This window comes from Desmodus rotundus, chromosome 7 (genome assembly GCF_022682495.2).
Source record: "Desmodus rotundus isolate HL8 chromosome 7, HLdesRot8A.1, whole genome shotgun sequence".
Classification (NCBI taxonomy): Eukaryota; Metazoa; Chordata; class Mammalia; order Chiroptera; family Phyllostomidae; genus Desmodus; species Desmodus rotundus.
The window spans coordinates 120,240,253-120,254,390 of record NC_071393.1 but is presented as its reverse complement, the minus strand read 5'-3'; the positions used below and the strand labels follow the sequence as shown (position 1 = coordinate 120,254,390).

At 39.5% G+C, this 14,138-nt stretch overlaps 1 protein-coding gene across 1 annotated transcript in view; it reads right to left on the bottom strand.

The window, feature by feature from the left end:
* Positions 1-6,094: 6,094 nt before the first annotated feature.
* Positions 6,095-14,138, bottom strand: part of NRXN3 (neurexin 3) — a 1,484,332-nt gene continuing 1,476,288 nt past the window's right edge. The window contains 2 exon segments of the mRNA XM_045201758.2: positions 6,095-8,635; positions 8,637-9,211. Of these exon segments, the coding sequence (XP_045057693.2) occupies positions 8,480-8,635; positions 8,637-9,211 (731 nt within the window). The 3' untranslated portion in view covers positions 6,095-8,479.

Below are 14,138 nucleotides of genomic sequence, written 5' to 3'. Positions count from 1 at the left end.
TAACTTGAAAATGTGCTTAATGAACGATCTCATCAGGTAGATGCACGCAAATTCAGTGTAGTTATATCTATTGCAAATACCTGAATAGAACCCGAAGGAAATATGCTTATAGATTTGTGATCAGATATCTAGAAGTAAAAGCATTGCTTAGCTTCCACAGGTGCAAATGAGTAGTATTTTTCCGTGCCCATACCCTTGAAAAAGAACATATTTTCCAAGAAGTAACATTTTATAAAAGGTACAGCTGTGATATATAATCTATAGACTTTTAAAATTTATTTCAAAAAGTGACTGAGCACAGTTGAATTGGAATGCATAAAAGCTGAAAATTTCTTTCAGTTTTCAGTCAATCTCATTAATTGAAGAAGAGTCTACTTAGCAGTTAATCTCCTCCTTCCTGTTGTTATTGAATAAAGAATTGGAATTGTGCCATTAATTGTCCAACAGAAAGAATGTTAGGTTTAGTTACCCTTAAAACACACTGAATGAGACACAGGTCAAGAGATCCAACCATAACTATTCTTTTAATGTTCCTTTTTTATTAAACATCATGTAGTACCAAAAGATATTCTTTCATGGAGAAATGAACAACAAGAACAGCAAAAGTTCGATAATTCTTGAAACTAGATGAATGATAAATAGGGGTTGTTATGCTAGTCTCTAATTTTGAGAATATCTGAAAATGTTCACAATAGTCACATAAAACACAAAACCATATGATTTCACTTATATGTGGAATCTAATGAGCAAAATAAACAAAACAGGAACAGACTCAAAGATACAGAGAACAGATTGACAGCTGTCAGGAGGGAGGGAGGTTGGAGGACTGGGTCAAATAGGTGAAGAGATTAAGCAAAAAAAAAAAAACAAAAAAAAAACCCTCATGGATACAGACCACAGCATGTTGATTACCACAGGGAAGGGAGGGAGTGGGAGGGCAGGTGGAAGAGGTAAATGGGGGTAAATGGTGACAGAAGGAGACTACACTTTGGATGGTGAGACCACGATGCAATGTCCAGAAGATGTGATGTAGAATTGCACACTTGAAACCTATGTAATTTTATGGACCAATGTCACACCAATAAATGCAATAAAGAACTCAAAATAATGCATATCAATAAAAGGGTGCCAGGCCTCCCGGTTTCCTAGGGTTTGAGTGACAAGCTGTCATAGGAAAGCTGAGAACTAGAAACCCAGGACAAGAATGAAATCTCTCAGGGTGTGAGGCTTCCCTGGGTGTAACCCCTGGAGCCTGGAAGCAGAGAACTAGAGGCAGTGACGGGAAAACTCTGCCAGTGACCAGGCAACTGCATTGTATATTTTCTTGGCAAATGAGACAATTAGGGAAATATTCAGAGTGGTTGCTTAATTTCTATATTTTTATGCACTTCTGGGTGCTGACTAGGCAAATAGAAGCTCATTTTGATCCTGCCTGAGTCAGGTAACAAGAACAAATTTAAATAAGGACCGACACTTTTTAAGGCTTATTATGTGCCAGGCATATGTTAAGTATTTTACATGAATTATTTTATTTAATCTTTCCTGACAAACCAACAAGATAGGTATAATAATGTTTTGCAGCTGTGAAAGCTGAGCTTTAGGTAGGCTAAGTCACTTGTCTAAAGTCATAGCTGTAGAACACAAGCCATGGCATCTGATTCTAGAATCCATGGACCTCACCACTAGAAAAGTTCAAGGCCTCTTGAAGCTCATACTAGTAATTTAATACAACCCCAGCTCTGTGTCTGGGTTCCCTTCAGCTGTTCCTGTCTTCTCACTTAACAACCCTATCACTGCCTCCAAATCCTGGCCCCTTATTCCTATGATCCTATGCTGCTCTGTGGTTTAGTCTCTCATGGATTTATTTGCCTTTCTACTCAGCAGCCCATGTAGACACTTGACAAGGCTACAGCTGCTTCTAGATTCCTCAACTCCTTTGCATTTTTCCAATTTTTACCTTATTAATTGCCAACACCATGTACATTTGTGATGGACTGAATTGTGTCCCTCCAATCCCCTAATTCGTATGCTGAAGTCCTAACCCCCATTGTGACTGACTGTACTTGGAAAAAAGAATCTTTAGGATCTAATTAAAGTTAAATGAGGTCATAAGGGTGAGATGCTGATCTGATAGGACTGTGGCCTAAGAAGAAGAGGAAGAGTGATATCTTTCTCAGCACAGCCACAGAAGAAAGGGCTGGGGAGGACAGTGCAAGAAGGTGTCCATATAGAAGCCAGGAAGGAGAGCACTCACCAGAAAACAAACCCTACCTAATCTTGAACTGGGACTTCCAGATTCCAGAACTGTGAGAAAATAAACTTCTGTTGTTTAAGCCACTCAGCCTACAGTATTTTGTTATGGCAGCCTGAACAGACTAATGTGGCATCCTATCATCCTCTTTCACTCCAAATGCTTCTGGAAAAAAAGTATAAAATGGCTCATTTCTCTACAGTCAACACTATGTAATTGAAAGAGCTCTAAATTTGGAAACACAAGATTGGTTTTCAAGTCATGAAATAAAAAAGGAATGTAGCAAAAACATAAAGGCTTACTATTAATGTCAGATAAAGACAGCAGACCCCTCGTACTGACGTTGCTGTTCTCTGCACTCCTGACAGGGTTTGCCAACAGACCCCTGCCTTGTGCTCACAGCCTCACTGTTGGCTACATGACTTGGCCTTGCATTTAGCTAGAACAATGAGGCTCTCTGACTATAGCTGTCTCAACTTCTGTCGCCTCCTTTACAGTATGTCAGTTTCTGATTCCATTTTCTCCTTCTTCCTTACTATGTCGGAAGGTCTCATCCCCCACTCTGTTCAGAGTAACACCTCTGTCCAGAAACTTGATCTCTTCAATCATCTTTCACCTTCTCTGAAAATGTATCAGTTATTACCTTTGGCTTCTTGTGTCCTCTGTACTCTGTACTTGACCTTGAGAACTTCTCCAGACGTTCTTCCACCTCTTTCTATTCCATAGACAAAATTCCAAAAATCTGCCTAGCCGTAACTCCCACGAATGTAATTATAAAATCTGGGATCCATCCAGATTATGGTTTTTATCCTACGTGTCCCTGCTTCAGTGCTTTGCTTGGAATGGCATGTGGCCCTGATCTCTGCCCCTCGGATTTTCGAGGTTTACCTAATACGTCACCTCCTCTAGGAAACCCTCTCTTAAGTAGTTTCTTATGAACTCCGAATGAACTTTGTTCTTTTTAGACAGCTTATTTGTATTCACTGTAGTATCATTACTTGTGTACCCTTGGTAGAGTAGAAACTCCATACAGTTCTCAATTTAAGATATAGGAATCATTTAACAATGTCTAATAAATACATTGTAATCAAACTGATGTCAAAGAGTAGCATCAATATTTCAATTAAGTTAGGACAAACTTTGAGTTTAGAATTTTTGGAGAAAGATCAAACTTCACCCATTTAAATATGGGTGAAGAGAATCTGGGCCTCTATGGATCTATATAAGAAATAAAAAAGCTAAAATCTCCCATCTGCATTTTTTGTCTTCATTGAAACAAAGTAACAATAGCCAATAATAGACTGGCTGGTATATAAGTGTTCAGTAAATGCCGAATCATGAAACAAGTGAATACTTAACGTGGTTCTTGAATTACATATTAAATAGTAGTTTTTAGAATGTACAGGGAGGGGAAGCAAATATGGAATTTTGAAGGGGTGTCCAAGGCAATAGTAACTCTGTGGTCTGGGAAGCACGGAAGAGTGTCCTTTCAGGCACAGAATAGTTTACTGTTTGAATCGTTCTTATGGTCCGTATTCTGAAGGAGTTGACTGAAGTAAAGGATTTTATAGGGGAATGTGCATTTCTGGTAGAAGATTCAAAGAGAGCTCAAGGAATCTGTAAATCAATGTGATTTCAACTTAGGGGAAGAAAAACAATTGTGATTTTAGATTATAGACGGATAATGATTGTTCTTGGGGTCTCCAGTATGTATCCTTTCTAGACTTTTAGAAATAACTGTGGATTATTTTTTCTAGGATAATAGATAGTTAAAAGGACAATTTAGCCACCGCTGTTTCAGGGCTGTGGGCCAGCCGCTGTGCCTATGTCTAGGCACTTACGTTCACATTAGCTCATTGTATTAGAGAACACGCCAAGAGGAGGACAGTATTATTCCAATGTTGTGAATAAACTAGAGTCACTTCACACATCACTCAAGGTTTAACAGACCCAGAATTCAGGGCCAAGGTTTGAACAAAGCTTTCCTGAATCCAAAGCCCACGGCCAAAGTTAACCACATTGGAGAGTAAACCTCATGGTTTAGTCTCACCACTTCCTCCTGGAAAGACAGTTTCTGTTGATGGACTTTCAGCAATGTATCTGGACAAAGGCCGCTTAGATCTCAACAAATCACCACATTAACCGTCATCTAGGAATTTATCTGTCACATTAACCGTCATCTAGGAATTTATCTGTCAAGTTAACATTTTCTCAATCTGTACTCCTTTCACTTACCCTAACGTCTGGCCACTTGCTTAAAATGCGCTGCAGGTCAGACATGGGCTACTAAACGCCAGTGCCACGCATTTCCTGCTTCCAGCTGTGCTCGCAAGCAAAGTGTGTGCCTGGAAGAAGACTAGTTTTGTCCACTTTAGCTAGTAAACCCTAGTCAAGGTTTTGCAACTGTTGCTCAGGATGATTGCCTGGGAACTATTAAGTAAACCTATTTATTGTAGAATTTAGTATAGAATCTCTAATTCTAGAAGGCAGCTGTTGTAGAGAGAAAAGTATAGCACCAAAGTGAAGGACCTTGACATTGTTCAGCCCCTATTCTGTATCAGTCACAATTAAAACACTATATTATTTCAGTTTTTTCCCCCCCAACTACAATGAACGGCAAAGTCATCCAGGTGTTACATTTTTCAGGTGAGGAAGCCAGGTGTCAGAGATTGTGACTTTTGCCTGTACACAGTGAGAGGTCCAGGTGGGGTTCCAGCCCACTCTGCCTGGCCTCAGCGCCTCTACCCACCCCAGGGGTCCCCCTGACCTCCATGCCAGCAAGGCCCTACTGTCAACATGATTAGAACTGTATTCGCCAAGTTGGCATTAAGCTCTTTGTGTCTTTGTTCTATCCTCTTTAAGATGAAAAAAAAATACTATCCAGCACTCAGGGCCACAGATCCAAAACACTTAAGACAGTACCTGCCACATCATGGGCATTCCTGAATCATGGCTTTACTTTACTTAATTATCTGAGGCAGGAACCAGAAAAGGAACTTTCCAGAGTTTGACATCTCTCAGCCTAATTTTCTTTCCATTCCTGTGGTAGTCAACAGCATGGCCAATCCATTAATGAAATTTAAAGAAACAGGGTTAATTATATCTGTTTTTCATTGTAACTCTTTGAAAACTGTTAATCAACACATGGATAGAGCACAGCTGTTCACCTAACCTACATTTCCGGATCATGTGAAAATGTGGAGTGTCCTGAGGGATTGGTTATCCAAATGTGCAATACGCAAGAGCTTAGGGAACCAGCCAACCAACGATACCTGAGCTACGAGAAGGGTTCCAGCTAATGTGAATGTTTGCAGAATTTTATAGTCGGAAAATCTAGAAAAAAAGCTGCTAGAATTCGAGCACTCATTTACATTTTGTTTTTGGATTTAGCACTTTAAAATTTTTTTCAATATGATGGGAGGCTTAGACAGAAGGCTTCCAAATCTTTCCAGTGCTTAAGGAACTGTGTGAACATGGTTCTGAAAAAGTGTTCAAAGTTTGTTGACTTACAGAAATTCTTAAAAGTTACTAAACACTTTTAAAAACATAGTGTCCAGTAATATTTTACAGAATAAAATGTTTTTGTCAACTTACCTGTTCAGAAAATTGTTTTCTTTACTTGTTTCTCTATCAGCAATCTAAATAATGCTTTGGTTGACAGACAATAGTTGTTGAGTCCATAAATATGCCACTTTTCATACGTTTACCTAAGTATCTGGTTAGAATCTTTTATTTCATATGATAGTGGTCCTAGCTTACTTTTAACAAGATGTGACACGTTCAGCTTCTTTGTAAGATCTTTCACTAAATATTTAGAAAATAAAAAAGCATCATCATACAAGGTTTTGGGAAGAACATTTTATTGCTAAGCATATCCTTGAACGAAAATGCAAATATGAAATAAAAGAGAAAGGGAAAGAAAGCAGTAACATCACAACATCGTAAAATAAATTCCTTAAGAGTCTGCTCATAAAACAACAGGGATATGATAGAAGCTCACACACAGAATGCACATGTTCCCATAAAATTGTCCAAATAGAACTTACACTAAAAGGAATATAACAAATGTATTTTTACTCAAAATTGTTTAAAAATGTAAAGAAAGAAAGCAGAAAATCAGTTCACAAGACCTCAAGACTCCAAGAACAGCAATCTTTTAAAGACATCAAGATATAATCAACTCCATAGAGGTTGGGCCATTTATCTAAAATCGTGCTTTGATATCTCTTTATAATCCTGTCTTTTTAAATAACAACAAAAAAAATTCCCAAACTGTTAACACATTGAAATATCAGGTAATGAGGAACACTTCTTTCCAGACACGTTAGTAAACGCTACCTTTGTTTAAATTGCTCTTTTTGCCCCATGTCATTAAGATATTGTTTTCAAAGTCAAATATTCATGCAACTTACAAAGACCAGCAAGAGTAGATTTCTAAATCCAAACGCTGTTTGATTTTCATCTGTACAAAAGAAATTGTATATATCTGACCCTCCAGCAGACATATTTCATCTTTACGTGAATATTTGTCTTGCTTTTCTCTTGCTTCTGGGATAGCTATGGCCACACAACCAATTTATTGTTTTCCTGTACATTGTTTCCTCTTTTCAAAAAAAGAAAGAAAGACAACTGGAATATAAACCAACCAAACTAAAATACACAAATACAAAGGAGAGAACAGTTCTTAAAGCAGTATGTACATAGGTGGCTAAGGAATTTATACCAGCAAAAATGTAGTAAAATATGTAAACAAAATCTGAGAAGATTTATTTTTAATTGTCTTTGACACAGTTAACTGTGACAAAACTAAAACTCACACTTGCTTCACATTTCAAGGTTTACTTTTTTGTTGTTTTGTCATTATTTTTCTTTTAAAACAACATTCTCATTCCACTTCAAGACTTTAACAGGTTTCCTGTTTCAGTCACCCCATCAAACATACCATGATAAATATATCTGTATATATATTTATTTATATATATTATACTATTAAATTCCTTTTTGTGTGTGTGTCACAGCAGCTTTATTCATTTATTATTTAGTTAGTTAGTTTTAGAAAAGATGGGTGAAGGGAGACATGAGCAAATGGAAGGACAAAGTTATCCGTGTCAGGCTACAAAATTAAACCACGATGAAGGACATGGTCATGTTCGGGGCAGGGGAAGAACTATGTATTTTGCACTCTCTTCATGCCTTGTTTGGCTTGTGTGACCTTTTATGGGTTCCATCACAAGTTGAACTCCCCTACTGTCTGTTTTGATTAGTTAACAGACTTTCGGTATTATCTTTTCTTCTACATTTGCATGCATTTCAATCAGTCACAGATCCAGCCCACCCCCTGCTTTTCCCTTTCTTTAGGAAAGGCTCTGTTTTAGCTTGTGGGGTGTTCTCCTTTACCACAATTTGGCTGGGCTAATGGACAGGAACAATATTGTTAAGTAAACCCAATAGCTCTGATAAAACCAGCCCTAACCCGCTCTGTTCAGGGTTTGGGTGGCAAATTCTGGAATTCGATCCTGAGGGACCAGCTTTTCAAATCAACATTCTCATCCAACACATGATTTTGCTATGTGTTCAGCAAAGCATCATATAGGAAACAAACAACAGATTCTAAAAACACCACAACCTGATATGTAGAGTGAACACCATGGTAGCTTTTGAGTTCATATGGCAATAGTCTCTCTCACTTTAGTTTTCTGAGTTTTTTTTCTTCTTCTTAATGTATGTCCAGTCATTCTCAAAAAATAAACAAAAACCCAAAAGCCATTTTTTTCCCCTCAGATCTTGAAAAGTTACACACACTGGCCAGAACCAGACAAGGGTGTTTTTTTGTTTGTTTTTGTTTTTAACTTTTTTCTTTTCTTTTCTTTTCTTTTTGTTTTTTACATAATTAAAGGGAAAAAAAAACCTGTTACAGTCAAGCTTCACAAACATTGTTACAGACTCACTTGGAGTTATGGAACAAGTAAGCCGTGAAGTCTTCTACCTTCCGTGAAAGGTCCTCAAGAGAAGGCAGCTCCCAAGTCCGCAGATGCGGGGAGCCACCTGCTTGCTCCGGAGCGCAAAGTGTGTGCTTTATGATACAGCAGGGCAGAAAGAACTTGTCTCCGGGCGATGACCGAATCAGAGCAGCCATGGCTGAGTTGTAGACAGGTAGGTACATCTTGGTGTGTGTCCTTTTAGAAACGTTTTCCCCACCGTAGCCATGGTACAGACCCCATCTCATCATTAGCACAGTCTGACATCTGTGAAATCTGATTTTCCAAAAACGTGTATGCTGATATAGAAATAATTCTGTGTTGTCAATTCAGGTATTGTTAGTAGCGGTGTCATTTTTTTACACATAATACTCCTTGTCCTTGTTTTTCTGTTTCTTGTGGCCGCTCTTCGAGCTCTGCTGCTTGTCCTTGAGGAGCGTGCCGTTGCTCTGGGCCGAGTTGCTGATGTAGTTCCGCGTCTCGTCCACTTGATAGGACCCCTCGTCCCTGTTCCTGTACTTGTACATGGCGTACAGGAGGATCAAGATGCAGAGGGCGGCAGCAGCCACAATGCCGACGACCATCCCTGTTGTACTGCTCGACTCCCGGATCACCTCTGAGGCCCCCGGAACCCGTCTGACTCCCGGCTCCGTGGGGTTTGCTGTGGGCACATTACGGAACATGGGGGAAGTAATTAGTGGGTTCTTCAGTTTGGTGCTGTCTAGCTCATAGGCAGTGGGCAACGGAAGCAAGACTAGGTCAGGCTGGGGTTTGAGATCACGGTTATTCATTTTGCCAGCTGGCAATTTGGGCACCATCCCAGACGAGGAGGAAGCTGTGAAGCGGATCAGCTCAGGGGACAAAGATGTGGTAGTAGTCCTACTAGTTTCGGAGACTTTGTTAGGTCTAAAGTCCTTGGATTCCCACTTGGGCGCATGTGCTTTGTAGCCACCTTCGAAGATTGAAGTGGAAAGACTCTTATCTGTTACCAAGGAGAAGGTGGTGTAAAAATCTTCATCATCAGTAGGGGGCAGGTTAGAGTCAAAGGTTTCCCCTGAGCCATACCCAGATATCACCAAGCCATCATCATCACAACCTTCGCTGCCTTGGTCCGACAAGCAAGGTAACCCCGCCTCAGAGGTCATGGACAGGGAATCTTTGGTGGTCTCAATAATGGTGAGGAGGGGGCGGAAGGTAGGGGGGAGTGTAATGGAAGGTGCACGAGTAGCAATAGGAAGGGTAGCTAAAGGGTCTTCTACAAGAAGAGGAATAACTAATTCACCTCCTGGGATGGAAAAGAAAAAGAAACACAGAATTAGCATATTTGTAGATAAATACAATTCAGTCACGCTCAATGAATGGAATTTATAGGTTATGCCCCTCAGAAATGACAACCCAATGACCTGAATCCACGTGGATCCTTTCTGGTGGTAGCCAAAACATTCTGCGCTGATTTTAGAGCCCATTATATGCCTCTGCCACCAAAACCTAAAATCCATAGATTGGAGCAGGGGTGCAGGTTTTAAAGATACTCTCAAGTAATTATGTAGATAGAACTCAAGCAGGCTTGTTTCCAGGATTTGCTTATGGGATGATGACGCTCAAGTGTACTGTTGCCAATACTGACGGGCTATCGAAATTGTGTGTACGTGCGTGTCTGTGTGTGTACATGCAGACATGTGTGCCATTAATTTGTGAACCATAACATTTCTTAATTGCCTTTCCGGGTTTCTACTTATTTGCCCCCCCACGGGGGTGAGAACAACACATTCTCCTTGTCGCCAAGACCAAGATCAAGGAATGTACAAGGTCTGCCTTGAACATTTTAAGATCCTACCTTTTATTTCATATTTATCAAGTGCGGCCTTCATTTACTATCTGCTAAGTGAGGGTAAGTTATAAGAGGTTAAAATTGCTCCTGTAACAAATCCATTTTGACTATTTTGAATTCCAGAAATTCCCGACTATTAAAAGGTAGCTCCCTTGCATTGGTCAAATACTAGGTTAATATATTGCTTTTGTGCTATGCGCAAAATATTCTGAGCTGGATGCTAGATTTTAAAAACACCCTGTCTAACCAGCTGTGACTTACTGAAAACTTGCTTATATATTCAGAAATGTAGGCATGGCAAAATGAGTTTTGAAAATCAGTAATTCTTACCTAGAATGGCAAAAATATATCAGTTTACCCACAGACCCTACTTGCTGCATTTATAAATGTGTTGACTAGGTCAGAAAACAAAGTTCAGATAGTTCACTAAGTCATAGTGCCTTGCAGATCATGGGTCCCCCAAATATTCTGTGGTGGATGTTACTCACCTAACCGTAGAACCAGGCTTATTATTTATGTATGTAAGAAACTTCATCAAGGTCTCTGCTGTGTTTCTTTACAGCGTTATTTTTCAAACAGAGGAAGAATCTCAAGAAGTCATCATTCATGTCTCATTGACTTTTGTCCAAAATATTTATTCCAACTATTGTTTTTAACAATCCTCTAGCAAGGATGGCATGGTGTTCCCTTGTCCCAGTCAGATGGTCAGTTGAGATGTTGATACAATGTTGTTGAAGGTCTCTTTTCTGAGAGCTGGGCCACTCAGTTCTCAGCCAGGTACAGTGTGTGTTCTGCCCTCAGTGATAACTTTGTGCTGATGGGATGGTTGGTGTTTAAGTATCTGTGATCAGGTGTTACTTTGCTGAGGTGCCCTTACTGGTGACAAACACAGACATGTGGCCCAATACTGTAAAATTCCAGGGACATTCCAGGTGGACAAGCCTTTGAGCTTATAGTCTTCCCAGGTTATTCCTATGAAGACTGACTCACAAACTAGAAGTCTCAGCTCTGTTTTCTACACCTTATACCTGGAAACATTTCTTGTGTCTCCGTGGAAACCATTGCATCTAATGTGTCCAGATCTCAGGTGTGCTAACAGAAGGGTCTCCTGAGAAGAAACCCATTGCATACATTCTCAGCACCTGAGAAGACCTTTGGATGTGTTTGTACCCACATCCAAAGCCTTTCCTCCCTCCCTATTTAGCCAATGACACTGTGCTACACAGAGAGAAATTGAGCTGGGGAGGAGAGCAATAATGTACCTAATGAGGATCATTTGGAAGGCAAGGGACAACAGAGCATTGTGCAGTCATCTGTGGCCTACTCAATAATGTTAACACATGCAGGTAAATAAAACAAGAACCTTTCTGAGAATCTCAAAATGATATTTTGGTCTGTGCTGTATACCCAGGCTTCTCTTCTGGTGCTTGGGGTTTGAAACTATTGAGCAAAATGTTTTTTGCGGTTCTGTCAAAGCTTCAGACTTGCTTTACTGGACCAGCATGCCTATTTTTTACATTGTGAACATATATAATTCATATACCCTGCAACTTATTTAATGCATAATTTACACACTTTTGCTAGTTTTTATAAATGGGTTTTGGAGCATGATTCCCTAAAGGTAAGGCAGTCATATAACTAACCCTGGGCTAACTTTTCTCCTTATTCTTCTAATGTGGGGTCCCTTGTGTTATATTTAAGGTGATACATGGGAAAAAGCAGTGTTTGAATAAAAGAAGAGCAGTGAGGAGGGAGAAGTGAAGGCTCATGCAAACTGTTGAAAGGTTCCCTAGAGATGACCCAGGGATGATGGTACTTTCCTTCGGAGAACAAAACAGTTCTTACCTGTCTCACCTAGAGCAAAGGTTTAGCATGTGTGTTCTTTTCAGGCACAAGCACTCAAAGTCATTTGTTCCTTAGGGCAGTGATACAAATCTACCCCATGTGCATTATGAAACAGAGGAAATTGGGATGATGGACGAGGAATAACTGATTTGCTGGGAGGCAGAGGCCTGGTGCACATACTTTACATATAAAGGCAAATTGTTAAGTAGGATGGCAGAGTCCCTTTAAGTGAGACTAAGATCACTGCCTTCCTGATTACAGAGTGGCATTCATTTACAATTTTAGTGCACCATCTGTGCCACCCAACTGGAGTCTTAAATTTGCCTATCCCCCCACCCCATTTTCAATCTTAGCTAAAACTTCCACAGTATCTCTGTTGCCAAAAATCTACAAACTGCTCACTCTGCAGTTGAATCACCCCCACTCTCCTTTGCTTTCCCCCTTCTCATTCAACACCTTAATCCAAGCATCTCTCTTGAATTACCAAAAAAACCCCATAAAAATTAAAAACCATCCTTTTCAAGATGAGGTGGAAGAGGATCTTGAAGCTCACTAATTTATAAAGAGCTTCTAAAAGGTTGGTGAGTCCCTAAGTGAAATGATAAGAGCTTATTCAAAACTAAAATGATGTGTATTGTACTGCAGAGTTTAAATAACAGAAGCTACCCAAATCACTAATCTTCAGTTTTCTTTGCAGTTTGTTTTTAATCCTGGTAGCAGTGATAAAAATGATAAAAGATGCCCAGGATCAGGGAAATTTGAGCCCAGATTCAGTAGTATGTAATCAGTGAAATGATAGAAGCTTTCATAAACCTATTTCCTGGAATCTCAAGGAATTGGAAGAATATCTTTAGTTTAAAAGGAAGTCAACTGGGATGTGGGGGGGTCATTATTACGAATAAAAATTATAGTGAAAATGGGTGGAAAGTTTTAGGGAACTGTAAATGTGGAAGGTGTTTGGGACAGGTATATGGGTTGTGGTATACAATCAATTTTAACATCAAATTTCACCTTTAAGAGTGAAGATGATTATAGTATCCTGGTGTGTCCACGGGAACACACCATTTGAGGTGAGGAGGTGAGGGATGTATTTCTCCCAATAGTAGATCCTTAATAGAAAAGACTTAGATCGAGGATGCCCATCTAAGAATTCATGTTTGTTTTAATCCAAAGTGACTATCCTCAGAAGCGCTGGAGCAGCTGATAATATTTTTGTTCCACTGCCCAAAGATTACGGCATCAGTGATCTACCAGATGTCGATGCTTACAAAACTATCCACAGAAGCAGCAGCCCTAAAGTCATAAGGGGGTACAAGCAGAGAGACACAGAACCTATAATCCACTGAAACTCTAATTTCCTGTTCCATCTCTAGAGTTTTTCTTTGGTTTGGAATAAGTTTGGTATTCCTTAAAGTTACCATTTTAAATTGGGAATATATATTCCCCCCCTTTCTTTTGACAGAGTTATGCTTTTCTTTAAATGAGAGAGATCACTAGGGATATAAAAGGTCTATTTTAGCCCTGAAGGCTGCTCTGCTTTTTGCTTTATGAGTGTATTTATAGATATATAATTCATGTGTCTAGGGCTTGAATCCAGCAGAAGGGGCTCTCTGCCATGGAAAAGACAGTGGATTAAAAATTTAATAGAACTCTTCTGAACTGTGAGAACGTTGTAGGTGAGGGTGAATGTAGTGGGTCATCTATAAAAACAAGAAGAGCAGCAGGAAGTTTCCATGTGGCTCCAACCTCACCTCTCTGGAGATATTTGAATCCCAAAAGTGACAAAAACAGCGAAACAAGGACATTGAAGAGCTAGACTATGGGACAGGACACTATGCTCCAATTCCTTGAGTTTCTTTTATGTATATTTAGGTTCTTTACCTCATCTCTTATTTGTATTTTTCTAATTCTTTGCTGGGAAATTCACATGTAACAGGGAGAAATCACCCTTTTCCCACTAAAGAAGTTGTTTAATGATCTTCATTTAGGTTTTGGGTGCCACAGAAGTGTGTAGTTATAGTACCTACATATCCCAAAGCTTGTAACCATGAAGTTTTTCTCTATCCACCATCAGAAAAAAATAGCCACAGACAAACATGGCAAGTACCTGGGGAGAAGACCCTGGGAAAAACTCAAGTGTCTCAAAGGGGCTTACCTCACATTTTAATTAGATGAGAATCTTTAGATAGGACCTTTTATTCCCCCAGTTTATCTGATTCTATAAGGCTGCAGA